Raw genomic sequence first — 27,072 nt, 5'->3', positions numbered from 1 at the left:
AAGGCAATTAGGTTCAGACAGGAACTTGAGCATATGAGAAAATTTCTCCTGGAATACAGGCCAACAAGCGTGGACAAGGTGGAGGTTTCTGATGAGAATATAAAACAGGAGTAACTGTAGGACTTAAAAAATATACAACAATAGTAACAGCTGGTCTGTGAGTAGGCAACAATTGAACAATGCAAAGTTGCAATGCATCGAACACTATCCGTCTTGGCTTTAAATATCGATCACATTGTTTAGGGGAGAAACAGATAGGAAAAAGATATGTCTACTCTATCAAAAAATAAAGAAGTAAATTATGGCAAAACTTAAAGAATATAAACTACAAAAGTATGGCAACAATGTACAAATATGGTGGATAATTTTACTCAAAGTCCGTAAAGGGATTTAACCCAGAAATTGTGTAAGAAGCTTATGGGATTTATCCCAAATATTGATGAAAAGTGGACGACTAATAATTGTAAATAAGCACTGTATATATGTGTGCATACCGTAAAAATGTTATGTGTAAGTCCATCAACTGTGTTTACCCTAAGGTGGTGACAATTTAAATGAACCAATCACTAATGAGCACTGTGCACTTTAAATAAGCCAAAAAAACAAGGTTACGCTGTCATGTGATCAAGGCTTTTCAGCCGAAACGTTATGGCGACAGCTGAATAAACGAACTAACCAGCATCCAAGTGTGGTCCGTGTCTGTTTCCAGCGCGATCAGGTCTGAGGTGATTGTGGCAGGAGGACGGAGGTTTTCACATATGTGCAGCCGTTACGATATCACACGGCTCAACACGGACCCCTTCCTAAAGTCGGCTTGAGAGGGAAAAGCTGACTGGTCGACGCGAAGTGGTATCCGGTCTGAGGTTTGCCTCGGACATTGTTTGCGACTTCCGGAAGAGGGAGATTAGCGTCGGACCCCCCAGGAGTACGAAGATTGTAGACGTAAGTCCAGTCCTCCTGAAAGCGGCACAAGGAGAAAAGCGCACGAGTTCAGGAGTAAGGACGGAGGACTACGCGATATAAACATTCAAGGTACCGGCGGGAGGAAGGCACGGGTGCGCGGGGTTACCTGTGGTGGGAAATTCAAACACCCACAGAGTAACGTGACGCCCGCATATATTATCATCAGCGTAAAATAATGTCTGCCGACAGCGTAAGAGAGCGGGAAGCAAGGGCGAGTACAATGTTCTCGGACAAACAATTGGCAAAACCGATTACCGAGACACAAGAACAGGCTGCCAGTAGCTCCAAAAATGTAACCCTGACTGCAAAAATAAAAATACTAGAGAAGAAATCCCGTCAGGAACAGAGTAAATGGTGGGAGTCAAAATCCCTACAAAGCTACATTGACGTTAGGAGAATACCGCGTGGCTTACGCATCCTATCAGCCCCCAGTTACGAAAATCCGAACCCGGACCTAATGAAGGAGTGGGCCGAGATAAACCTAGAAGCGTCCAGACAGCAGGTCCTGGTACTGATAAAGTATGCGGATATCGACAGAGCTCAATTGTTAGAAGAGATATCCAGCATTTATGAGGAATTGGATGGAATGGGTCCGGAAGATGAAAAAGAGAAACTACTAAAGGAAATGAAATCCAGGTTGAAAAAAGAGGAGGAGAAAATCATAGACCGCAAAACATATAAGTTCCAAAGAGACCGCACGGACTATGAATTAGGACAGATTTTCACATTTTCGAAACGATATGATTCCTTAAGGAATGCGTCAGCAGGCAAAAATCAGGCAAATAAACAAACCAAAGCACCTCAAGCAAAAACACGAAAAGATCAGACTGACTCAACAATGTCAGACTTCAGCTCTGAGGGCGGGAGTGGATCGGAATCTGAACAAAGAAAGACAAATGGGGAAACACAACAAAGAAGACCCTCCCCTGGTGAAGAAATTGTTTTTTTATGCCAAAACAGACTGCAATCATTAAGACCTGGGACGCGAAAAAATTACAGCGAAGCAGGAAGAACTACATCTCGAGGAAGAGGAGGAGGGCAAGGCAGCGGAGGCAATTCAAATCAAACCACGTGGAGAGGACGGGGAAAATGGAACAAAAAACAGTAACCCCACAAAATACCACAGTAATCAATCTAACCAAAATGGATTTAACAGAAAAAGAGGAAAGAATCCTACAACTAGGACTGTCATTTGCCCCGAAATCCAATCTTGATTATGCCAAAACACGCATTGACATATATAAGGCGGTTAGAAAATTAAAACTTAAGAAATACCATAAGCAAAGAAAAAGGAAAGGAGAAATTATCCAGGATGAGGAACAAGGCACCCTCACACAGGAGATAGAGGAATTATGGAATAATGAAGGTGAAGAAATGCAACCGCCTATGCCCGATATTTTTGGTGGAACAAGAGGCAAGCAGAGAGAGGTGGGAGTTGGGCTCACGGAGCTGAAACCCCCTTCCACATTTTGCCCGATATTACCAAGAGATGGAATAGATATCTTCCATGAAAATGTGACCAATGATTTAAAGGAATTGCAGAAGCGCATAAACAAGGAACGCTATAAAAACAACGAACAAACCAAGGACTACGAAAAGCTGATAACCAAATTGAGCAAGGATAAGAACATAGTAGTTCGCCCTAGTGATAAGGGAGGCAACGTGGTCCTGCTCACTAAGGAAATGTATGACAAAGAAGCACTCATGCAACTCAATAATCGGGAGCATTATGAGAGAGTGAACATGGCAACAATCAAAGGATGGCAGAGTGAGTACCATGGCTGTTTGGCAAAATGGAAAAAGAGGAAACTCATATCCGAAGCAGAATACAGGTATTTAAAAGTGGACCATCCGGTGATGCCATGTATTTACTTTATTCCAAAAGTGCACAAGGACCAGAAAAACCCCCCGGGGAGACCAATTATCAATGCAATGGGGGGTTTGCTGGAAAATACATCAGTGTACATTGATCAGTTTCTACAAACCTTTGTGAAAAGCTTGGACTCATATATCCGGGACTCAAGCGATTTTCTTGGCAAAATGGGCAATATTGTCTGGCAACCGGGAGACTGGCTGTTGGCATTAGACGTAAGTTCCTTATACACAAGCATAAAACACCTAGATTGTATAAATGCGGTCAAATACTATCTATCTAGAAGATCTGAGGACTGTAAAGAACACACTGAAATGTTGCTATTTATGTTGACTTATTGCCTTGAACATAATGTTTTCATATTTAATAACCTTCTTTACCGCCAATGCCAGGGGGTGGCAATGGGGGCCAGTTTTTCACCAAGCGTGGCATGTTTACACATGGGGGCTTGGGAGGAACTGGTCCTCAGAATCAACTTTGAAAAAGAAATGAAGGAAAACATTATAACATGGTATCGTTTTATAGACGATCTGTTTGTGGTGTGGAGGGGGCCGCAAGTGGATGCGGAAAGATTCATTGAAAGTCTAAATGGGAATGATTTGAACATTAACTTTACCTACACAATGAGCCAGATAAAGATCCCTTTCTTGGACATAGAAATTTATACCCATGAGAACAAACTAGCCAGCAGGTTATTTCGCAAAACAACTGCAGGGAACACAATCCTGCACGCCAGCAGCACTCACCCGGCCCATCTAATACGGAGTATACCGTATGGTGAGATGCTAAGGATTCGCAGGCTGTGTAGTGAACCTGATGAACTAGCAAGAGCACAAGATGAATGTGCCAAGCGGTTCATGGAGCGAGGGTATAGCAAAGGGGCCATACAACAGGCAATCAAGAAATCCATGGTCAAGGACCGCAAGGATTTATTAGGTATTGGAGAAGCCTCGGCTGAGGCATCTAGCAATGAACTAGTTAGTAACCCTGACCACAAACAGATGGAACCATTTCGTATAATAGTAGGGTACTGTAACCAACACTATGAAGTACGAAAAATCATCAACAGAAATTGGCCAATAATCAGTAGTGATCCGTTAATAGGTCAGGACCTCCCAAAGAAAGCCTCCATTACCTTCAGTAGAGCTCCAAACATGAGACAAAGATTAGTGGCAACCTGCCCAGAAATTATTGATAACAGTTCCTGGTATTTGAATAATCAAGGCTTTTACAGGTGTAAAACCTGCAAAGCATGTGTACATGGTGTGAACAAAAAAATGTACAAAGACGGATTTAGTGATCAAGAGCATCGTATCACAAAAGTCCTGACTTGTAAAACGGACTATGCCGTTTACGTCCTTGAATGCCCCTGCAAACGGCAATATGTGGGAAGCACGAAACTTCCTGTACATAAAAGGATATTACAGCATTTAAGGGCGATAACCACGCAGGACAACACCTATCCCGTGGCGAGGCATTTTAAGAGTCAGCACCAAAGTAACAACAAGGAACTGAAATACTGGGTGGTGGATGCTGTAAGTGCAAGCAGGAGGGGAGGCAATCGAGAAAACAAACTGCGTAAAATGGAAACCAACTACATACTCAAGTTCAATAGCAAACAGCCTGTAGGTCTGAATTTGACTGAAGATTTACATACATGTTTGCATAACTAATGATTACCAATGAAATGAGATGCCCAAACTATGAGAGATTAAGAAATGTGAATTACAGAAGAGTGTAAATAGGATGTATATATATTAATTAGAATAGAATGATATAGAGATATATATATATTTTTTGATAAAGATGTATATTAATGTATATGAGCAGATAGTTGTATATAAATGAATTTGATATAAAGTGTGATGAAGTGTATTTATACGGAACTAATTGGGCAATAATCATATTCGTTGTAAGGAGTAAGAACAGGCAATAATTGAGTAAAAGTAGAAGGACCATATTTACTGAGATTGGGTATGTAAGGTAGCAACCTGGATGATAAGACAAGTAGTAGTGAAGTAACTGAGAATTAAAATGATAACTGGACAAACTCGAACGAAGGTGTAGTGGTAATGTAGAATATAATGAGAAAATACTGGCTCTGTAAACAATAATAATGAGATAACTATCAAAAATTTAAAAATGTACAGCCCTCGTTTACATGGTTTTAAACACTTTTTTGCACTGGAGCACCTTAATAGGGATAGGGGTAAGGAAACAAATAATGCAATGTGGTTTTAAAAAATTAAATGAAATGTTGAAGTTTATGTTTAACAAAGCAATGGAGAAATGACCAACGTGGGGATTTAACCCTAAACTACAAAAGTATGGCAACAATGTACAAATATGGTGGATAATTTTACTCAAAGTCCGTAAAGGGATTTAACCCAGAAATTGTGTAAGAAGCTTATGGGATTTATCCCAAATATTGATGAAAAGTGGACGACTAATAATTGTAAATAAGCACTGTATATATGTGTGCATACCGTAAAAATGTTATGTGTAAGTCCATCAACTGTGTTTACCCTAAGGTGGTGACAATTTAAATGAACCAATCACTAATGAGCACTGTGCACTTTAAATAAGCCAAAAAAACAAGGTTACGCTGTCATGTGATCAAGGCTTTTCAGCCGAAACGTTATGGCGACAGCTGAATAAACGAACTAACCAGCATCCAAGTGTGGTCCGTGTCTGTTTCCAGCGCGATCAGGTCTGAGGTGATTGTGGCAGGAGGACGGAGGTTTTCACATATATATATATATATATATATATATATATATATATATTACCTACTGGCGGTCGCCAGTAGGTATATATAGTTAGGATTTTTTCTCTATGGGTTTTTTGAAAATTCTATGTCTAATAACTTTGGCGTTTGTGGACGGAATCGGCTGAAATTTTCAGGAAAATGGCACATTTTGTTTCTGAGCAGCCCTTGAAAATTTGGGGGGGGTTCGTCCAGTGGGGGCCGAGAAAAAAGGGGGGTCCCAAAACGTGTTTTTAACATTGAGTTTTCCATAGGGCGGTTGGCCTCACTTTTAGCCCGAACGGCTGAATGGATTTGCACGAAACTTGGCAAAATTGTAGGGACTGGTAGCCCGATGTGCCTTTTGTAGGTCTCAATATATGTGCTCCAGTGGATTTTGAGAAATTAACGTTTAAAAAAAGATATATATCTGTAACAGCGGACCGGTTAGCGCTCTGGTTCGCGGACTTTTCGCGCAACGGAGCTTTGTGAAGCGAAGCTGATTGGTTCTCCGGCGTCTGTCAACATTCCAAACAGTCCGTAGCGGCCGCCATCTTGTCTCTCGGTAGGATCGAGAGACAAGAGGAGGTCAAAACAAAGGGGGAAATAACTATAAGGGGGCATAGTAGATCCTCGCTGACCCCCTAGGTTTGATGTGGAGGTTTTAAAAGGGCCCCGCGGGGCAAAAAAAAACCAAAATAATAATAATCGAACGGCTGAATGGATTTGCACGAAACTTGGCAAAATATTAGGGACTGGTAGCCCGATGTGCCTTTGCTAGGTCTCAATATATGTGCTCCAGTGGATTTTGAGAAATTAACGTTGAAAAAAAGATATATATCTGTAACAGCGCTCCGCTTCGCGTACTTTTCGCGTTACGGAGCTTTGCGAAGCTGATTGGTTCTCCGGCGTCTGTCAACATTCCAAACAGTCCGTAGCGGCCGCCATCTTGTCCCTCGGTAGGATTGAGAGACAAGAGGAGGCCAAAGCGAAGGGGGAAATGACCATAAGGGGGCATAGTAGATCCTTCCTGACCTCTTAGGTTTGATGTACCATTTTGCCAAGTTTGGTGTAATTCCGTTCAGCCATTCAGGCTGTAGACGTATGTAAATGTCCTATGGAAAATTGCATGGGGAAAACACATTTGAAAGTGTTGAAATTTAGAACCAATTAAAATGTTACTTTGGTTTTGTATTTGTGTGTGATGAAAGTTAATTGGTTATGTATATATGTCAAATGAGAGGAAACCACAGCCATTTTGTGATACTACTGTCTGAGGTACATTTGTGAGGAATTTTTGGTGGTGAATTTCTGGTGTTTGATTTACACAGTACTAACACTTCTGCTACTTTTAAAAAGGTGAGTTGTTAATTTGTAAGGGGAACTATGTTGTACACTTGAAGATAATTTGAAAAATGTTTTCTGTTATTTATTTGCTGTCCTTCTGTTATACTAAATACTTGATGAAGTTAGTTTTATATTATGTATTACTAAAAACGATAAATGAAAGTGATTATTTTTTTCTGCAATTTACAGCAAGCAATTTCAAAATAAAATGGCTCACAATGAAGAGACCGTGGCAATTTCTTTTGAATTGTCCACTACATTGATTGAAATTGAGAGCACCAATAATGAAATATTGTCACAAGGAGGACATGACTTGTATGATTCCATTAGATTGATTGAAATGGACAGCACCAAGAATGAAATATTGTCACAAGGAGATGACTTGAATGATTCCACTACATTGATTGAAATTGAGAGCACCAATAATGAAATATTGTCACAAGGAGGAGATGGCTTGTATGATTCCATTAGATTGATTGAAATGGACAGCACCAATAATGAAATATTGTCACAAGGAGGAGATGACTTGAATGATTCCACTACATTGATTGAAATTGAGAGCACCAATAATGAAATATTGTCACGAGGAGATGACTTGAATGATTCCACTACATTGATTGAAATTGACAGCACCAATAATGAAATATTGTCAGAAGGAGGAGATGACTTGAATGATTTTTTTGATCAATCTCTTGATGGCGAATTTATCGAGTGTTTGGAGACCATAGAGTTACAAGAATCATCATTGCAGACTTTTAATGAGGAGATTCCAGATGAGATGATTGAAGAGGAAATTACTGATGAGGACATGTTAGTAGTTGTTTCAAATTTAGAAAATTCTGAAGAATAAATTTATATTTAGAAATCAAAAATTGTTTGAGACATTATTTATTTTTATTTTTAATTTATGAGGTTGTAGCGAAGTGATTGTAGTATAAAATGAGACTTATAGTATAGAGTGCAACATTTTTATGTTACATGGTAAGTTTACTCATATTTACTTCCCTTCTGCCACTATATTATCTCCAATGTGTATTTGACATGTCTTCTTCATCTCCGGCCTCCTTTCTCTCACTGTGTGTCTCCGATGCATCTTATCGCTGGTATTTTGTGTAATTACAGAAGAGAGTAAAATAAAATAGTTCGGAACGTGAAAAGGGGGCAAAGTAGAGTACTCCTCACCCCCTAGGCCTTTTTAGGCGGTCCCAAAAGGATCAGTTTCTGCTTTCCTGAGAGATTATGGTATGAGTTCCATATACCACAATAACTTGCATTACAACATGCAAGATATCTATCTCCTATTACCAACTTTTGGAGATATTCGCGCTAAGCGCGAATATCTCCAAAAAGTAACACCTGCCCTGAGCAGTTCTTAGCCATGTTATCCAATGGGAGGTGGATAACATGGCTAAGAGTATTAGCTCGGTAATGCATGAATATCGCTGAGTTTTTAGCGATATTCATGCATTGCGGCCGTTTATTATCGCATTTGCGATAAACCTTGATAATAGTAAGGTTTATCTTCGATAATTTCTGACGATGCTTAGTGGTAAAAAATTGGTTGGTAAGCATCGTTAGCGATAAATATCGCTTAACTTTGGTAATATGCCCCAACGTCTGTTAACGTTCGATTCGAAGGAAATGAGGAAGTGTTGAAAAACATTGTCTGCGCCATCTTGCCTTTTTTGAAATGCCACACTTTTGTCGTGCACGGCAGCCATTTTAGATGTCTTGACCAGACCCACTCTCTGCACGCTGTCGATTCGTAGCATGGCTCCTCACCCTCGTAAGCATCTCCCCCAGGCACTGGTCACCACCGCTCTCTGTCTTATGCATGGGCAATAAACCTTCCCCCATCTGCGCTGCTCTTCCCTGAGAATCACACTCTGTGCCCGCCCGACACCTCCCTTTCGCCCTATTCACTACCGCACCCTCTGACACTCCTCTTCCTCTGTGTCCGAATGTCCAGGCCGGTCCTAGGCTATCAGCTAGCCCTGCAGATGTAGTTTATGGCCCCAGCTGTAAAGAATCACCCCTCTTCAAAGGAGTTATAGTAGATCAAGGCCCACACCCGATGTGATCCGTCACAGCACACGCGTTCCTACTATCTGAAAACCATCCTGTATTGTGATTGGGGAGAGGACCGAGCCTGAAGCGGAAGATTCCAGGAATGACTCTTTGTACATCAAAGTTTTTACAATTATGTGTCACATTAAAAATATATAGCACTCCAACAAAGTAGTAGGAATATAAAACTTTAATAACATATAAATATATACAACAAAACAAAAACAGTAAAAACATTTAAACAACGAAGAGACCGTGGCAATTTCTTTTTAATTATCCAATAGATTTATTGAAATTGACAGCACCAATAATGAAATATTCTTGTCAGTAGCGGTCTGTTGTGCGAATAGTTCCAAGGCAGCAGAACGCGCTGAAATCTAGATGGCACGAAAGTGATGTCTAGCAAGTTGCCGCCCAGCAAATAACGGCGTGGGGCGCCGCGGGGGTGAGTGAGTCCAGTAGGCACCACAGCTATTCTTACCGGCATTGCAGAATTACTGCTGGGGACAATGCCTGTGCTGTAGCAGGGTCACAGCAGAAACAAAAAGGATTCTGTTGAAGATGTTGTTGGTTTTCAATTTGAAAACAGTTCTGGTGTCAACTGCTATGCTAATGTAGTGGTTAATGTTTTGTTTTCTCTAGAAAATGTAAAAGAGGGGGAGGCAGTCCAAAGTTCCGTTAAAAGGGCAAAGGAAAGGATCGGTGGTTTGAACTATCAGTCAAAAAGGGGAGGGGGTGCAATAATTTTTCCTACCGGGTCACACTGTGCTTTCACCGGAAGTGAGGTCTGCAGGATTGTAGTAATTCAAAGTGAGGCTGGCGCCAGCATGGGAGCGCCGACGTCCCGCGGATACAGTTTCGTCACTCCACGGGCGATCATGGCAGTCATTCCCCATCGGGGGTCGGAGACTCCCGCGGCTCCTCTAGAATCTTCAAGGTCGTGGAGGACTACGGTGGTGGAGTCAACCAGTGACCGGGCCATTTCTTTATGTTGGGCCCGCTCTTGCCAGGTCGACCGCCATTTTGAGAGTTCGGCAGCTACCGGCGATCGCGGGGTCACATGAGCGGACGGGCTCCACCCTGCCGGGCGAGACGTTGCAGCATGGCCACAGTGGAAGAACCGTTATCTAGGTCGTTCCGAAACTGTGCAGCACTGGAGTTGTTAGGATGCCACCGCCTGGAGCGCTGAGGGTGCAGCTGGGAAGCCTCCACCTGGGGAGGCGGGAGAGGCCTGTTCGCACCGTCTCTCCCTCCCAGTGCACCCCACGGCGTCTCGCTTGAGATTTGTTATGGCCGGACCAGGCGATGAGGACGAGGGGGGGTCGGAGGCATGTGCAAGACATCCCCCTCCAGTGTTGTCGCAGCCATTATAAAAGAAAGAAGTGTCCCGTCCGTCTTCGGGCCGGGCTTCCGGTGGATGTCGGCCGGACGCCCCTGGCTCTGGCCCCATGAACGGGTTTCTTGGTTTATCGGCTGCAGCCGGATCCCGTCGGCCTCGGCCCCCCGACCGTTGGTGGTCGGACCGGAAGAGCATGTGGCGGGACTACCTGCAACTCTCAAGGGCCACCGCGGCCGGACTGGGAGAGAGAGGGGAGGGTCGAGGAGACATTCCCCCCCCCCTGCAACTGTTCAGCGTTGTAAAGGCAATCCCCTGGCCGGGTCCCGCTGGTCTCGGCCTCTCCTCCGGCTACACCCTACGTTAGGATCTCCTGGCCGAGGCGTGGCAGCAGAACCTGCCTTATATGGGCTGCTCCCGGCTGGGCGTAGCCGGAACCCTGCCCCACCTTGGAAGTTTCCAGAGTGGGGGTGGATGTTCTACTGACTTGCATTTTCCCTAGTCTATCGATTTTTTTGGCGTGGCAGGCGGTGGGACAGCGAGGGGTGATTTGGTTTCTCTTACTGTTTTTCTGGTCTCTCACCACTGGCATATTTTAACGTTTTCTTGTTTCTAGGACATTAATAGGTTTTATCATTACGTTATGTTATCGTTTCTTTGTTCGTTGTTTAATAAAAGTTCATGTTCATCAGTGGCCTACTGATTTTCGTTTTCCTATTTTTTTCTTTCCAGGTTGTTTCATGGTAAAGTTTCTGTTAACAGGATACAGTGATCACTTCGTTATTATTGCATATGTCCTTTTCACTAGGGGTGCTCTCTGGTCGGGCCAGATGACGTATCTCTAGTAAATGGTCCGGGTGAAAAAGGTGCATCAATCAGTGGGGAGTAGATAGGCATGACAGATTACAACGGGGGAGAACGGTCCGCATTACGTACCCTTTCACTACTTGCAAAGATTTTCCTACGTTTATTTGCAAACAGGGAATACCTCCAAAAAGAACTAATTCCCAAACAGTCAATGTTCGGACAATCAATCAATCAATGAGGAATGAAATAGGTACGACGTGTTAAAGGCTTGCGTTACCTACCCTTCACTATCTGCAAAGGGAGATAGAATATTCCTATTCTTCCTCGTTTGCAGGTAGAGAAGATCGTTAAGAGAATTAACTTCGAACAATTCAATGCTCGATTGAAACAATCAACAAGGGGTACTGTGAACACAAATGAACGCCGCTTATATACATACGCATTGCTATTTTCAACAGGTTGTTCCTAATGTTTCTATTTTAGCGAGGTCAAAAGAGATCCCATTAGTGGCCTACTGATTTTGCTCGATTCCTTTTGTTTTTTTACACGATTTTTCGCTATCTGCAAAGACTAAACAGAGTATTGCGACTCTGTGCTTGTTTGTAAATAGAGAATGAACCAAAGAGAACAATCAATCAAATGGAGAGAGAAGCAGGCACGACGGATTACAAAGGGGGAAAGGGCTGCATTAACTACCCTTCACTATCTGCAAAGAGAGAGTACTCCTAATAGAAATGAGGGGTGGGGGGCAGCAATCAAAGCAGATCAGTGTGCATAAACACGAAAAAAAAAATTCTTACCACGTACTTGACATTCGACAGCTTATGATATTTGCTATTAAAAAACCATTGAAATTCACTGAAAAAACCATAGGTTATAGACCATATATAGTTAGGAATTAGCATTTACAAAACCTTGAAAATTCACTGAAAAAACCATAGGTTATAGACCATATATAGTTAGGAATTAGCATTTAAAAAACCTTATTTTACTCACACAAAACCATTGAAATTCCATATATAGTTAGTTGCACTAACTATATATTGCGCACCCGCAATCCACTGCTGATGATGTCACATATTACATCATTCATGACATGGTCAGTGACATCACTGATGACATCACTGATGACATCTCAAATGACATCACTGATGACATCACTGATGACATCTCATTTGACATCAATGACCACATCACTGATGATATCATTCATGTGACAATACAATGCATCTCCTCACATTTTAATATAACCTCTGTTTCACCCAGTGTTAAAAACAGAGTATAATTTTTGAAACCATTGACACACCAATACTAGTTACTACATACGTACTCACTGATTCCTACGTCTACACACACATTCACTCATTCACCCATACAATCATTCATACATACAATCACTCATGTTTACAACACAATCATATGCACTCATACACCTATACAGACACTCACACTCTGCCACTCATCCATGGAGTTACTCACACACCTAGTCAGTCCTGTAAAGAATCAATCACACTTCCATTTTCTACTCTATACAGTTAAACATAGAGCACCTTACGTTTTCAACCATATACTAACACATACTTACTCTCTTATACAATCATTGATACAAGTACACATTGATCTGTACAGAGTCACACACCTCCCATCCAGCCACACACACACTCAGTCTCCCATGCAAATACTTGGGCAATCAATCAATAACCCATATAGTTACTCATATAGCTACTGATCAACACATGCAGCAGTTTACAGAACAACAGACATAATGATGCACAAATTAAGACAGTTTAGTCACTAACCCATGCACTCAGTGAGACACATTTAATCACTCACTCATACATTCAGTCATGCACCTACTAAATCCTTCGTCCAGACACTTATACATCCACTCATTCTTCAATATGTAAGACATATTTTAACTTTACAGAAACATAGTCACTGGATGTTGTCATCAGTGATGTCATCAGTGATGTCATTTGAGATGTCATCAGTGATGTCATCAGTGATGTCACTGACCATGTCATGAATGATGTAATATGTGACATCATCAGCAGTGGATTGCGGGTGCGCAATATATAGTTAGTGCAACTAACTATATATGGAATTTCAATGGTTTTGTGTGAGTAAAATAAGGTTTTTTAAATGCTAATTCCTAACTATATATGGTCTATAACCTATGGTTTTTTCAGTGAATTTTCAAGGTTTTGTAAATGCTAATTCCTAACTATATATGGTCTATAACCTATGGTTTTTTCAGTGAATATATATATATATAATTCTTTCTTTATTCGGTTTTAATTTTTTTTTTTAAAACCATAAAAGTGACAGACATAAAACACAATTTTATACATAATAAGAATCATATGTCAGTACAAATTCATGGTTGACAGATTTTCAAAAGGGCCGGTAATGGATTCTATACAGATGATGCTAACAATCAATAATTTTAAGAATAGTTCCACTTATCACAGGTTTGTTCTGTGTTTAAAAATGCATTTCAGGAAATTAGCCACATGATAGCAAATATATTCTGAGTCTAAGAACTGCAGACGCAACATTGCTGGGCGACATTGTCTGATACCCCACGTTTTTAAGAGTGGTGACAGCCACAGCTTGCGATGATAACATTTACAGAACAGTACTTTATGAATCGTTGTCTGCTCTGACATATCATCCCAAAGACAAAGGGAAAGTTTTTGATCCCAACTGTTTTTTACGGGAAAGGCAACTAAACGATGGAATGTGTTTAGCCTGAACCTCGTCAAAAGAAGACGTTCAAAAACTTTAAGATCGTGTAGCAGGTAGGGTTGAATAGACGGAGAAATCTGTACCGTCAATATGTGTTGCACAGAGACTTTATTCGCTTCTTTAACGAGGCGGATTTCTTCCAGGTGTGCCAATGCCCTTGCTTTCAAGTCCTTCTTCGGGAGTTCACTAATTGTTTCTGGGGCGGTATAGTATTTCCTTAGCCCTATGTCGGTCAAAAACTTTTTAACATAGGAAAGCCAACTAATTTTCATAGCATAATCTAAGGACATGCAGTCCAACAAAATCTGCCTTGTTAAAATATTTTTTTCCTGACGACCAAATACGTCGCCATAACAAGAGTGGGTGGATTTTTGCCACATCCTCTATATAATGAATTCCCAGCTCAGTATGGCATACAAAGGTAGAGACACATTTGGGTGCCGCTAACAAAAAACGTAAGAATATATTCTCTGCCTCTTGTAGGGAGCTGATATTAACATGGGCCCAAACTCCCACCCCATACAATGCTATTGCCTGACATTTTGCACTATAAATTCTCAGGAGTTCTGCTGGGGGCCTTTTGCCCAACTTCTGGGAAAAATTAATTCAAGCTACAATGGCTCTCATGAAGAGATGTTTTCTTGTCTCCACTGCAGCTTTCCAATTCATTTTTGCATCAATTAAAATTCCCAAGTAGGGGTACTGTACTGTATTTTCAAGTTTTTGATTTTTGAGAATAATGTCTTTAGGACGGGTACTATCCTTTACTAGAAACGGAGATCTGACCACCTTCCAGAACGTCTCGCTATTTTTTTCCATAGAGCTACAGTGGAGTTTCTCCCACAGTTCTTGCTTTAGGTCTACCTTCCTCTTTGAGCATTCAGTCTTGTATTCCTTTCTAAGCCTACTTATTTCAGGTTGATTTCTAATAGGTTTATTAAGCGCAGCCTTTAGCCTTTTACAGGCCGCAGTACAACTATGATCTGAAAGAGACACGTCAGTATTAGATTCCTTACCTTAGAATATCCCCAGGCGTCAGACTGGATCCGGAAAATTTTGTGTAGCAGTACCCTTGCGCGTCGGTAGGCGTCGTCTGCGGCTCCGCGTCCGTCGTCGGCGTCGTGGGCGCCATGATGACGTCGTCCGAGTACTTAGACGCCGCCTCCGCGTGCTGACGTCAGTTCTTCTTTTTTCCGCGCCAGCAAGCGCAGATCTGGAAAAAGCAGTTCCCTAGTCACTTTTTGACTAACTTTTTGATCCTTTTTGATCGCTATTTCGAGTTTCTCGACTCCGAAACGGTGCCGATAGGGATGCCCGGCTTCAAGCATTGTGACGATTGCGACCGGCTGATGTCGGTCACGGATCCTCACCGCGTGTGTTTGTCGTGTTTGGGCGTCGACCATGACGACAAGGCCTGCTCCGACTGCCGGGCCCTCTCTTCGAAAGCCAGGCGGGAGCGGTCCCGTAGGCGCATCGAACTCCGGCAGTCGGTCCCGCGCCGTGAGAGGTCCCGATCCCATGGGAGGTCGAGGGACAGGTCGCGGGCTCGGAGCCACCACAGCTCCGAGAGTAGGCCGCACTCCTCCGGGTCGAAGTCGTCGTCAGGTAAGCGGCACAAGAAGTCCAAGCGGCGTCATCGCTCCTCGGACTCCCCCCGACGCTCGCGCGATGCGGCCGGGGGTTCGGGTGACACCACCCACACGGCTCCGCTGGAGCCGCGGGCGCCGCGTGCAGCTCCATACCCTCCGGTCCCTGGGCTGAACGCGGCGCCAGAGGAGATCGAGCGCTTCCTCATGGCCATGAGGAAACTCTCTCCTCAGACGGGCTCCGCGGCGCCTCCGGGCCCAGCGGACCCGTCTGGGAGCCCTAGCGGGTCGGCGGCTTCGGCCCCGACGCCGTCGGGTGCTTCGGCCCCGACGCCGCCGGCGCCTTCGGGCCCGGCGCCGCAGGTCCCAGTTATCCCGACGCCGCCGGTGCCTTCGGGCCCGGCGCCGATGGTTCCGGTTGTTCCGACGCCGCCGACGCCTTCGGGCCCGGCGCCGCAAGATGCCGCCGGACCTCCTTAGGGATCTGGTTCGTCGCCGGTGGATCTGACGACCTCCCCAGCGTCGGACCCACAGGTGTCGCCCCGATGGGCGCCGCTCCAGACGTCGTTTGGAGAGTTTCACTTCTACGAACAGGCCCCATTGGATGAGAACCCTGAATTTCAGGAGATGGGTGATGAAGAGGACTGGGAGGGATCTGAGGACCCTCTGACCAGGGAGTGTCAGTCTCATGAGGACTGGATAGGAGACCTTGGGAATGCCAGTGGCCTGGACACCTCTCCAGACACTGGTTTTGTCTCCCCTCCTACCGTGGCTTCGGAGGAGGGGGCAACTTTTAGTGTGGTGCTGATGAGGGCTGCCAAGGCCTTGGGCCTTGCGCTCCCCGTCGCGGCCGTGAGGACTAACCTCCTCACTGAGGTCCTTAAACCGCAGTCAAGCTCGGCCGAGCCTCTGCTGCCCTTTAATGAGGCCTTGACGGACGTTCTTTTGGGCACTTGGTCCAGGCCCGCTACGGGTTCGCCCGTAGATAGGAACGTGGCCAGACGCCACCGCCCGGCCCCGGGCGACCCATGTTTCCTGTCCTCCCACCCTACCCCCGAGAGCCTGGTCATCCAGGCCTCCAATTCCCAAACCGCATTCCCGTCGGCCCCGCCGGATCGGGAATCCAAGAGGTATGACCAGTATGGGAAGAAGCTCTTCTCATCCCTGAGCCTCGGCCTGCGGTCTTCCAACACCGCCTGCCTCTTGGGACGTTACACCCACTCGGTGTGGGATAAGGTCGCGGAGTTGCTGCCAGAGTGTCCGTTGGAGGCATGGGCCAAACTCGGCCAAGCCCTTGTGGAGGGCCGGGACGCAGCAAAGTACTCTATTAGGTGTGGGCTGGATACCACCGACTCGCTAGGCAGAGCGATGGCAACGACGGTGGCGGTCAGACGCCACGCCTGGCTGAGGTCCGCCAACTTCTCGGCCGATGTCCAGAACACGCTGATGGACATGCCGATCGATGGCCGTCGCCTCTTTGGCGACAAGGCAGACCATGCGCTGGAGCGTTTTAAGGACTCCAGGGCTACGGCCAAGTCCTTAGGCCTCTCGGGCCAACGCCAGCAACCGGCTGCCTATCGCTCCTTTCGTGGCCACGGAAGGGGTGCGCCCACACCAGCCACGCGCCGCAGGGCAATACCCAACGCGGTGGCGGCCGTGGGAACCGCCGTCCGGGCGGTCGGGGGCAGCGGCGAGGTCAGTCCACACCTTCCCCCGCAGCATCCGCCTCAAAACCCTCCTAGTCCGTGCTTTCAGGCCCATGTGACGCCAGTTGGAGGCAGGGTTCGCCATCACCACCTCCACTGGCGCACTGTCACTTCGGACAGGTGGGTGCTGCAAATCGTCCGAAGGGGCTACTCCCTCCCCTTCGAGGCGACTCCTCCAGCCATGCCACTGCAGAACCACCGTGTATCGTGGGATCACTTGCGACTTCTGCAGGAGGAAGTTACGGCCCTCTTGGCCAAGGTACCCAAGAAGGACAAAGGGGGCCTACGCCCTATCTTGGACCTACGGAACGTCAACGGCTTCCTCCGGAAGGAGAAGTTCAAGATGCTGACACTGGCTCAGTTCCTTGCTGCCCTGGACCCAGGAGACTGGATGGTAGCGTTGGACTTGCAGGACGCTTATTTTCATACCCCCGTCCTGCCTGCCCACCGGCGCTACCTGCGGTTCATGGTGGGCCACGAGCACTTTCAATTTACCGTGCTCCCCTTCGGCCTTACCAGCGCCACACGGGTGTTCACGAAAGTGATGGCGGTGGTCGCAGCTCACCTGCGCCGGTTAGGGGTTTCAGTCTTCCCCTACCTCGACGACTGGTTGTTGAAGACGGGCTCGCCCCAGACAGTCGTCAGCCACCTCCAGACGACGGCAGACCTCCAGCACCAGCTGGGGTTCTCCATCAATGTGCCGAAGTCACACCTGTGTCCCTCTCAGAAGCTCCTCTTCATCGGAGCGGTTCTGGACTCGGCGCGGTTTCGGGTTCATCCGCCCGAACAGCGGGTCCGGGATATTCAGGCTCTGATTCCCATCTTTCAGTCGTTATCCCGGGTTTCGGTCAGGTTGACGCTGCGGCTTCTGGGGCTGATGGCCTCCTGCATCCTACTGGTGCATCACGCCAGGTGGCGGATGCGGGCTCTGCAGTGGGACCTGAAGTTTCAGTGGGCCCAGCATCAGGGCAACCTATCCGACCACGTCCTGATCTCGGAGGGCACTGCGAGACAGCTGCAGTTGTGGCTTACGGACCGCGATTGGGTCAGCGGCAGATCCCTCTCCCTTCCCCAACCAGAGCACGTAGTTGTGACGGACGCGTCCCTCCAGGGCTGGGGAGGCCACTTGGGAGAGGCGGAGATCAGAGGCCTCTGGTCTCCGGCGGAGACCCGGCTCCACATCAACCTGTTGGAGCTCAGGGCGATTCGCCTGGCACTGAAGGCATTCCTCCCCTCTGTCCGGGGAAGTGTAGTGCAGGTTTTCACGGACAACACCACCGCCATGTGGTACGGCAACAAACAAGGCGGGGTGGGGTCGTGGATCCTTTGTCAAGAGGCTCTTCGCCTTTGGCAATGGCTGGAACGCCAGGGCGTGACCCTGGTGGCTCAACACCTGGCAGGTTCTCTGAACGCCAGGGCGGACGAGCTCAGCCGTCGGTGCATGATGGATCACGAATGGCGTCTGAACTCGGACGTGGCGCAAGGCCTCTTTCAGCGATGGGGAGAGCCTTGGTTAGATCTATTCGCCACCGAAGAGAACGCGCAATGTCATCAGTTCTGCGCGTTGGAATTTCCAAGGTGGCACTCGCTCGGAGACGCTTTTCGTCGCGAGTGGAGTTGCGGTCTATTGTACGCCTTTCCGCCTATACCACTTCTGCCCAGAGTGCTGAAGAAGATCAAGCGCGACCGGGCCCAAGTCATCCTTGTGGCTCCAGACTGGGCGAGAAGGTACTGGTATCCAGAGCTACTCAGTCTGTCAGTCGATCCCCCGGTTCGTCTGCCTCTTCAGGAGGACCTTCTGTCGCAGCAGCAGGGGACGGTCCTCCACCCGAACCTGTCCAGTCTCCACCTCCATGCGTGGAGATTGAGCGGCGACAGTTGAGGCCATTTGACTTGCCTCCTGAGGTCTGTAACATTATTCTGGCAGCCAGGCGTCCCTCCACAAAGTCGGTGTACGCCTGCAGGTGGAACAGATTTGTGGCATGGTGCACAGCAAAGGCTGTGGATCCTCTTTCTGCCACTCTTTCTGAGGTTCTTCTCTTTCTTCTTTCTCTTGCCCAGCAGGGCTCTGCTCTGGGCACTATCAAGGGCTACCTTTCTGCCCTTTCAGCCTTTCTTAGGCTACCTGATCAGCCTTCTTTGTTCAAGTCCCCTATTGTAAACAGATTTCTTAAGGGCATCACTCACACGTTTCCTCCTGTTCCGTTTGTGATGCCTCAGTGGGACTTGAACCTGGTCTTAACGTTCCTGATGTGCGCTCCCTTTGAGCCACTTCACAACTGTCCTCTTCGCCTTCTGACTTTGAATACGAACTAATGTCTCTTACAGATATATTGTTACACAAGTAGTAACTTGTGCGTTAAACCATCCTGGTTTCGTGTGCCGGTTACTTTGAGTCTTAATTGTAAGTAGTTCTTTAATTTTTTGTAGGATTACTGCAAAGTTGCTTAGAACCTCCTCATCTGTGGCTGTCCGGTCTAAGCATTTAACAAATGAGAAATATGCTGCTTCTATGACCTTTTTAGTCATGTCCCCGGGGTCAACCTTCTCCCATCTTAGGGAGTAACCGTTGGTCTTGTTTATATGCAATGTGTTCTGTCTTAATACACTTGCAATTGCCTTTGCAGAAGGCTGAGGATATGAGATGACCAGGTCTAAGCTGAGAGCAGAGTGATCGCTTAGAGTGTTGACTATCGTATTAAAGCCCCCAACTCGGTTACCCAAGACAGTTGATATTAGGACATAGTCAACCGTTGTTTCGTATCCCCGCCCCAAATAAGTTGGAGCAAACTGACACGAATTTGGATCAACTTTATTCGCTATCGTAAGACCCAAAACTGACAAAAGTTCGTTTAAGCACTGTCCTATGTTAGAATGAATGTAGTGGGGAATAGGGACGTCATCTTCATCCACTAGGCCACAGATGTTACTGTCATTACGTGGACACGGATGGAGATTAAAATCCCCCCGCCCCCAGATAATGCTAACGTTAGCTCTAGCGCCAAGGTCCAGCGTAAGCTGTAAAAGCTTATCGCACAGGTCGTGTAAGACCCTCACCACCTCCTCCTCCGAAATATTATTATAGAAATTCAGTAGGAGGATGATGTCTTTCTTATTAAAGGAGAGCCTGAGGAGCTGATAATTTGTGTCAAAAAAGAGAACAGATATTTCTAACCCTCGCAGAGTATTCCCAATGAAAATAGCAAGACCACCCTTAGGCCTTCCCATAGGACCCGCACTAGCTGCAACAAAATATGTTTTATATCCATTTAGGTGGAGTTCAGTTGTGGCCCAAGTCTCCTGGAGACAGATGATATCGTACTTCTCCAAAAGACTTAGGGCCCTACCGTCCTCCACCTTGGAGCGGAGGTCTGCCACATTCCAAAAAACAAATTTGATCTTTGTAAGTGGAGGATCACTCCCTTTCCAGGTGGCCATGGGTGGGGCAGAATCAGGTATCACGTTGCGGCTGTCCAGGGGGCTCTTTGTCGGTGATGGTCAATCGACCATTTCAAGGCAATTAAATCTATTTGTGATCGGAATTCCTCTCCAGCCGTCTGTGTAAGATGGATCCCAGATAGGATTTCCGATCACATTACCTCTCTGTGTCTCACAAAATCCAATCTGACTTCGCTGGCCTGCACCATGCCAGTTCCCTTCATGGACTTTGGGAAGACAATTCCTTGGGGGATAGAAAAAAGAGAGAGGTCTAGTTTCAATGCCTACGTTCTTGTTTGTGGTAGGCCAGGAACAAATATGTTCCACTGTTCTTGGATCGTCAAAGTTAATCAAAACACAATCACCCTGTGTTGATTTCTTACCATGACCCACCCATGGAGCCCTGCGTGTCATCAGGATTTTACTAGACCGGTACGATGGTAACGGTCGGTTAATATTAAGCCAGTGTTGGACTTTATTTTTTAGGGACCCGCTGTGTTCCTTTGTGGTTCCTGACAACATCGGGACACCAGTCATCACCACCACAAAGGGACTAGCCTCAGGAGGGAGGTGGACAGCCAGTCTTTCAACTTCGTCTCTGTTTCTCCTTGTTTCATTCCAACTCGGGACAGGAGCCCCCAACACTAACATTCTCCTGACTTGTCTGGACTATGGGTTCTTTTGGTTTTACAGCACTAGATCTCTGCGTTAATATGAGGTTTTTTGACTTAGCTTGGGGAGAGGAAAATTAGCTATTTACCACGGACGTGGTACTATGGCTCAGATTTATTGACGACCTCTTCCTCCTGTGGAAGGGTCCCAAGCAAAAACTAATTGAGTATATTGACATTCTGAACAACAACAATGTAGGGCTCAAGTTCACTTACAATATTCAGAAAAAAGCAATAGACTTTTTAGACACCAAAGTATACATAAAGAACAACAAGCTGGAGACAACCGATTTCAGGAAAAAGACCTCTACAAATAGTGTTCTTTATGGGACAAGCTTTCATCCCACATCTCTAAAGCGAAGTATCCCATATGGAGAGTTCCTCCGGATGCGACGGAATTGCTCTGAGGATGAAGAGATGGAAATTAAATTTAAAGAAACCAGAGAACGATTCACTGCTCGTGGATACAAACATTCAGACATTGCCCATGGGGAACAAACAGCTAGAACTAGAACTGAAACTCTAGTTCCCAAAAATAAAAAATCCAATTCGGATGACGGAAAACCACGAATGATTCTCACATATTCAAAAGAAAGTTTCAAAATAAGACAAATTCTGGCCAAATATTGGAGTGTACTCAAAAAAGACAATGAAATTGGACCAATTATTGGAGAAAGACCACTGATAGTCTTCCGGAAAGTTCCATCAATACAAGACACGGTGGTAAACAGTCACTTCCAAATAACTAAGCCTCTAACATGGCTGGAAAAGCGACAGCATGGATTTGCAAAATGCCAAACATGCAAGGGATGTAAAATTGGTCAGAACCTAAAAAGCCTAAAAGATCCCAAAGGGCGGAATTTTGAAATTAAAGATAAAATAACTTGTGAGTCACAATTTGTTGTGTATCAACTCCAATGCTTCTGTGGCAAGAAATATATTGGCTCAACAACTTGCCCTCTTAAAAAGAGAATACTCGAACACATCCGATCAATTACCAACAAAGACTACAGCTATGCAATTGCGAAACATCTCAAAATGCATCCTGGCAAAACCTGGAAGGATGTAACATATGCAGGCCTAGCTATCATAAAAGAAAATTAACGCGGCGGTGATCGAGTAACCAAATTACGACGTCTTGAATCCAAACTAATAATCAGAATTAAAAAACCGGAATCCCGATGGGACTGAATGGGGATGATGAGATGTATGTGCATCTATAAATTGAACTAATAACTGATATGAAAGCACATAATGAATTAGAACTTTGATGAACTTGTCTTTTCAACTGCCTTTAAAAATTGATAAGATGTGGCATATCAAAATGTCAATATCAAGTATCAGATAAGCATGCAATGAAAGTTAAACAGTTTAAAACATTTTTTTAATAAAAATGCTTATCTTTATCAATGTGTGAACGGCCTGCGAGAAAAACATATGCAGAATTAAGTATAGGCACTCAGCCATTGAATTACCTAATGACCTTCAGGTCAGGTCACGATTGTGTAGGTATAAATATTAATACTCATGACATACTTAATGCCAAGAGTATATCCCTCACAATCTTATGGTAAACTAATAGATAGTTCACCTAGCAACATGAATCTGCTAAATGTGTAACTCGTAGGTGTGGGAATGCCTATTGGAGAATAAAAATAACTAAAACCAAACTGAAGTGGTGTGCGGCGTCTTCCTAAAAAGAAGAGAACTTGCTCTAATGATATATATATATATATATATATATATACACATACATACATACATAAATAAATACATACATACATACATACATACATACATACATACATACATACATATATATATATATATATCATGTCTTATATCATGTCTTAAGGATTACAGAATGCCAAATCCAGTTTACATGGTGCTACTGAGAAGCCAAATGCACAAAACTGAAAAACTTTGAGGCACAACCGTAATGCCTTGTGACCAATTGTAAATGCGAGGAAAGACTGCCTTGGCTACTTTGAGTTCAGGAAAGCGGAGACACTACTGGAGGCACACTGGGCGAGAACTCAAGTGGTTGTTATCTTGTAACGCATTCGACAAATATGTTACACTAATCCCTGACAATTCCTACTTCTATTGCCCAGTAAATCTAATGGCATGAAACTGGGATAAACATCTTTGCAAAAGTGATCTTACAACTACTCACCTATCTGATTCGACTATAAAAAATAAAATCATATGGTTTTCAAGAGATTTTGAGAACAGTAATTGATTACAACTCAAGTGTCTTCACCCTATTGCTTTGTAAATAAATGTGCAAATGTAAAGTAGCCAGTCTTTTATATGGAACTATTTCAGACTTTCCAGCTGTCTTTGAACAGCAAAAATATATTTTCAGACATGCACAAACTGGATGTATCCCGTTTAGAACCGTTTGCAAAATAGTAAGAGAATTGCATTGACTCTCGGTACTTGGATATGCTGGATATATTCCTAGTAAACAAACCGGTTTAAGAAGGATCTTTAAAGGCCCCCTGATCTTTCAGTTTACATTAGTGAACTGGATAAGACTGGCAAGCCACTGCTCCTAGGTGCAATATTAAAGAGATGCAAAAGTATATATTATGGCCTGGCGGAATGTTAGCAGTAAAAGAAAAGGTAGCATCTTTCCCCCCGGGTAATGCTGTAGATAAGGAATGTCCATTGCAAGTCACAAAGGGACTGATCCATGCCAGATATGCAAAATAACCACTGGCTATGTAAAAGATTTCAGAACATATGTATGTAAATTTATCTTATCTGGATACCTTGAAGACCTGGCGTAGATATGGCCCTCTTAGACTTTTCAAGACACCACTGCTATAGGTAGTCCACATTTCTGTCACTGATGGATAGCATTTCAAATGCTGGCAAGTTTATCCCCAAGCTGGAGAGGCAAGGAAAAGTGGAACCAATGTGCATGGAGCTAAACTATTTATGCAACCTTTTCAGAAATTGATAATTCAAATACCAAGTAAAGATATTCTAAGAAAATGTCGTGTTCTCTCCTATACATATCTGGATTTTGGGGCCAGAGGAAAAGTATAGATCATCTTTTTATAGGAACCTCTACATTCTTGAATAAGCTTTAGAGCAATTCCATTTAAGAACTAATTTAAACATGGAACATAAAAATAAACATCTCTAAAAAGATAACCTGTTCAATGCCCTCCCTCCGTAGTCGGGCCTGTTTCGGTACAAGTATTTGTACCCATATTGATGAATGTCTTAACTATATTTTTGGGGAGAAAGGTATGTTGGTTTCAATAGTGTGCTTGTAAACATAGAAAATGTGAAGTAAGCCATTGAGAATTCAGTAAGGGAGCTAGGGCAGGAATTTAGCAAAGTGAGGAGCACTGAAATTGAGGATACCCATGAAGGCAAGTAGCTGCTGCTACAAAGTATTTAGATGGGTTTGTGGCACGAATGGTACACAAGTCAATGCTGTTGAGAATATGAGGTCATAAAGAGGGGAGAGTAATGGAATGGGGTTGAGGGGTATTGGGCCTCTCTTTAGTGGACATCTGCATGCCATGGCTGATGCTAACGGGTATTGGTGGGCCTCTCCTAGGTGGACATCTGCATGCCATGACCATGCGCATACAACCACAGGGGCAGCCCAACCAACCTGAACCAGGGGCGGTCAGTACATATTCCTAACAACAGTTCAGGAGATAGTTGATTTACAACATACAATATCAAATCACAAATTAATCAAAAAAAGAACAACTTAACGTTCATAAAAAAGAAAAAAGGGAAGTGGGGAGAAACCATATATCAGATGAACAAAACAGGAGGAATTTGTTAGAAAAATATCACAAATTTATTATAAATACAAAATTAAGAAAAACAAACACACTCAGAAAAATACTTGCTGGTATACAAACAATACATCACAAAAACCAGACAGGTGGCAAACATAAAATATGTTACAATGAAGAAACAACATATACAAAAATTATGTGTCCTCTGGAAATTATTGGCCACATAAGCGTCGGCGGCGTTTCGACCACTGTTGAATTACGTGGTCATCATCAGGACAAAAGTGTTCACTGAGCGTCAGAAGTTTTGTAATTGAAAATACATATGTCACAAATAGAATTAGGTGGTGAACTCCCTCGAAGGGAAAGACTGGAAGAGAAAAGTGAAGTAAAAGAGAGAAGAAAGAAGAAAGGAACAAGAAAAGAATAGACTCAAAGTGAAAGAAATTGGAATAGGTTTAAAAATAAACCCAAAAGTTTAAAATTGAGAAAAAGAAAAGTCCCTTTCACACATCCAGTGACCCAAATAAAATAGCCACCACCAATAACAGGTCTCCAAAAAATATAATTCACCTGTATTAAAAATTCTTCCACGAGCATTCACACTACGTTATTGAGCTCGCAGGGAATTTGTATCCAAAATATACTGTAAGAAAAAAACTCACATAAGAAACCAAACAGCTAATCTCCATAGAGCTAGGAGGTCTGCAAGCTAAATGCGAAAACCACAAATAATTTCAGGAGGACACATAATTTTTGTATATTTTGTTTCTTCATTGTAACATATTTTAAGTTTGCCACCTGTCTGGTTTTTGTGATGTATTGTTTGTATACCAGCAAGTTTTTTTTCAGAGCGTGTTTGGTTTTCTTAATTTTGTATTTATAATACATTTGTGATATTTTTCTAAACAATTCTTCCTGTTTTGTTCATCTGATATATGGTTTCTCCCCACTTCCCTTTTTTCTTGTTTTCTCTTTTTATGAATGTTAAGTTGTTCTTTTTTGATTCATTTGTGATTTGATAGTGTATATGACCATGCAGTCACAAAAAACACTGCAGAAGATGACAGATGAAAAGAGGGTCCCCTCTTATCAGTTACACACTCTGAACCATAAAGCTCAATTGATGCATTATGTTACCCGGTCCACTTTCCAGCAGAACAGTGTTATTAACAATTGGTAATTGTCCTCTTCCTTTATAAAAATGGTCACCACTAGTATTCCCTCCTCCAACAGTTTTTTGATGTCTATCTTTTTCTCCCCTTAATTGATCATCCCCCTCCCATTGTTTTGCAGCATTACTCCTCCTCCTTTACATCTATTGACTATTTTCAGAGTGGTTCTACTCATGTATTTTGGTCTCCCTAGCAAATAGTAACTTAAAAAAACCATTGATGTTCAATGCACTGAGCAAACTGACTATTCAAAGAAAAAAACATTTCACTTTATATTTTTTTTAGCTCTTTTGGATCAGGGTAATAAGCTGAGAAATGCAATGGTGGTATCTGCAATGAAATCCAATCCAGAGACGAGCATTGGGCTAGGTGATATATATCCACCTATAAACAAGGACACTGACAAAGTAACAAGGTGAGTGTTGGCTTGTCAGCACACACTGACCTTTCGTGTTAATTAGGGGACTTTTAAATGCATAAAAAAAATAAACAGTGGTTCTGTAGTTCAGTATGTTGCCCAAGAATTCGGATTAGGAGTTAAAGACCACACATACGTGGTCTTTAAAATGTTTTTTCTGCAGCCAGCTGCTTAAGTACATAAAGTAGAATCTGTATCATATTGTTGATTTAATTTTCTTTCACATTTGCTCAGGAGACTCGGAGATTCTCATCAGAACATGCCTTCGAAAGAATCAATTTGCAAAATCCATAGGCTCAACCCACCGTCCGATGTATCCTAATTTCTCTCATGTGATCAGTCCACCTATGTTGCTAGCTGCCTTAAGCGGCAGCCTCACGACGACATTCTATGTACCTTCTGTTGTACCTAATATCTCCAG

General features: G+C 44.0%; 1 protein-coding gene across 2 annotated transcripts in view; it reads left to right on the top strand.

Annotated features, from left to right (window-relative positions):
* The window catches only part of C2CD3 (C2 domain containing 3 centriole elongation regulator), a 494,984-nt gene that overhangs the window by 59,153 nt on the left and 408,759 nt on the right, over positions 1 to 27,072 (top strand). For both annotated transcript variants that reach the window (XM_078658566.1, XM_078658565.1), the window contains exon 6: positions 26,519 to 26,648. In XM_078658566.1, the coding sequence (XP_078514692.1) occupies positions 26,519 to 26,648 (130 nt within the window). The remainder of the gene's footprint in view (positions 1 to 26,518; positions 26,649 to 27,072) is intronic.

This window comes from Lissotriton helveticus, chromosome 8 (genome assembly GCF_964261635.1).
Source record: "Lissotriton helveticus chromosome 8, aLisHel1.1, whole genome shotgun sequence".
Taxonomy (NCBI): domain Eukaryota; kingdom Metazoa; phylum Chordata; class Amphibia; order Caudata; family Salamandridae; genus Lissotriton; species Lissotriton helveticus.
The sequence above is the reverse complement of the archived record's forward strand: the minus strand, read 5'-3'. Positions and strand labels throughout refer to the sequence as shown.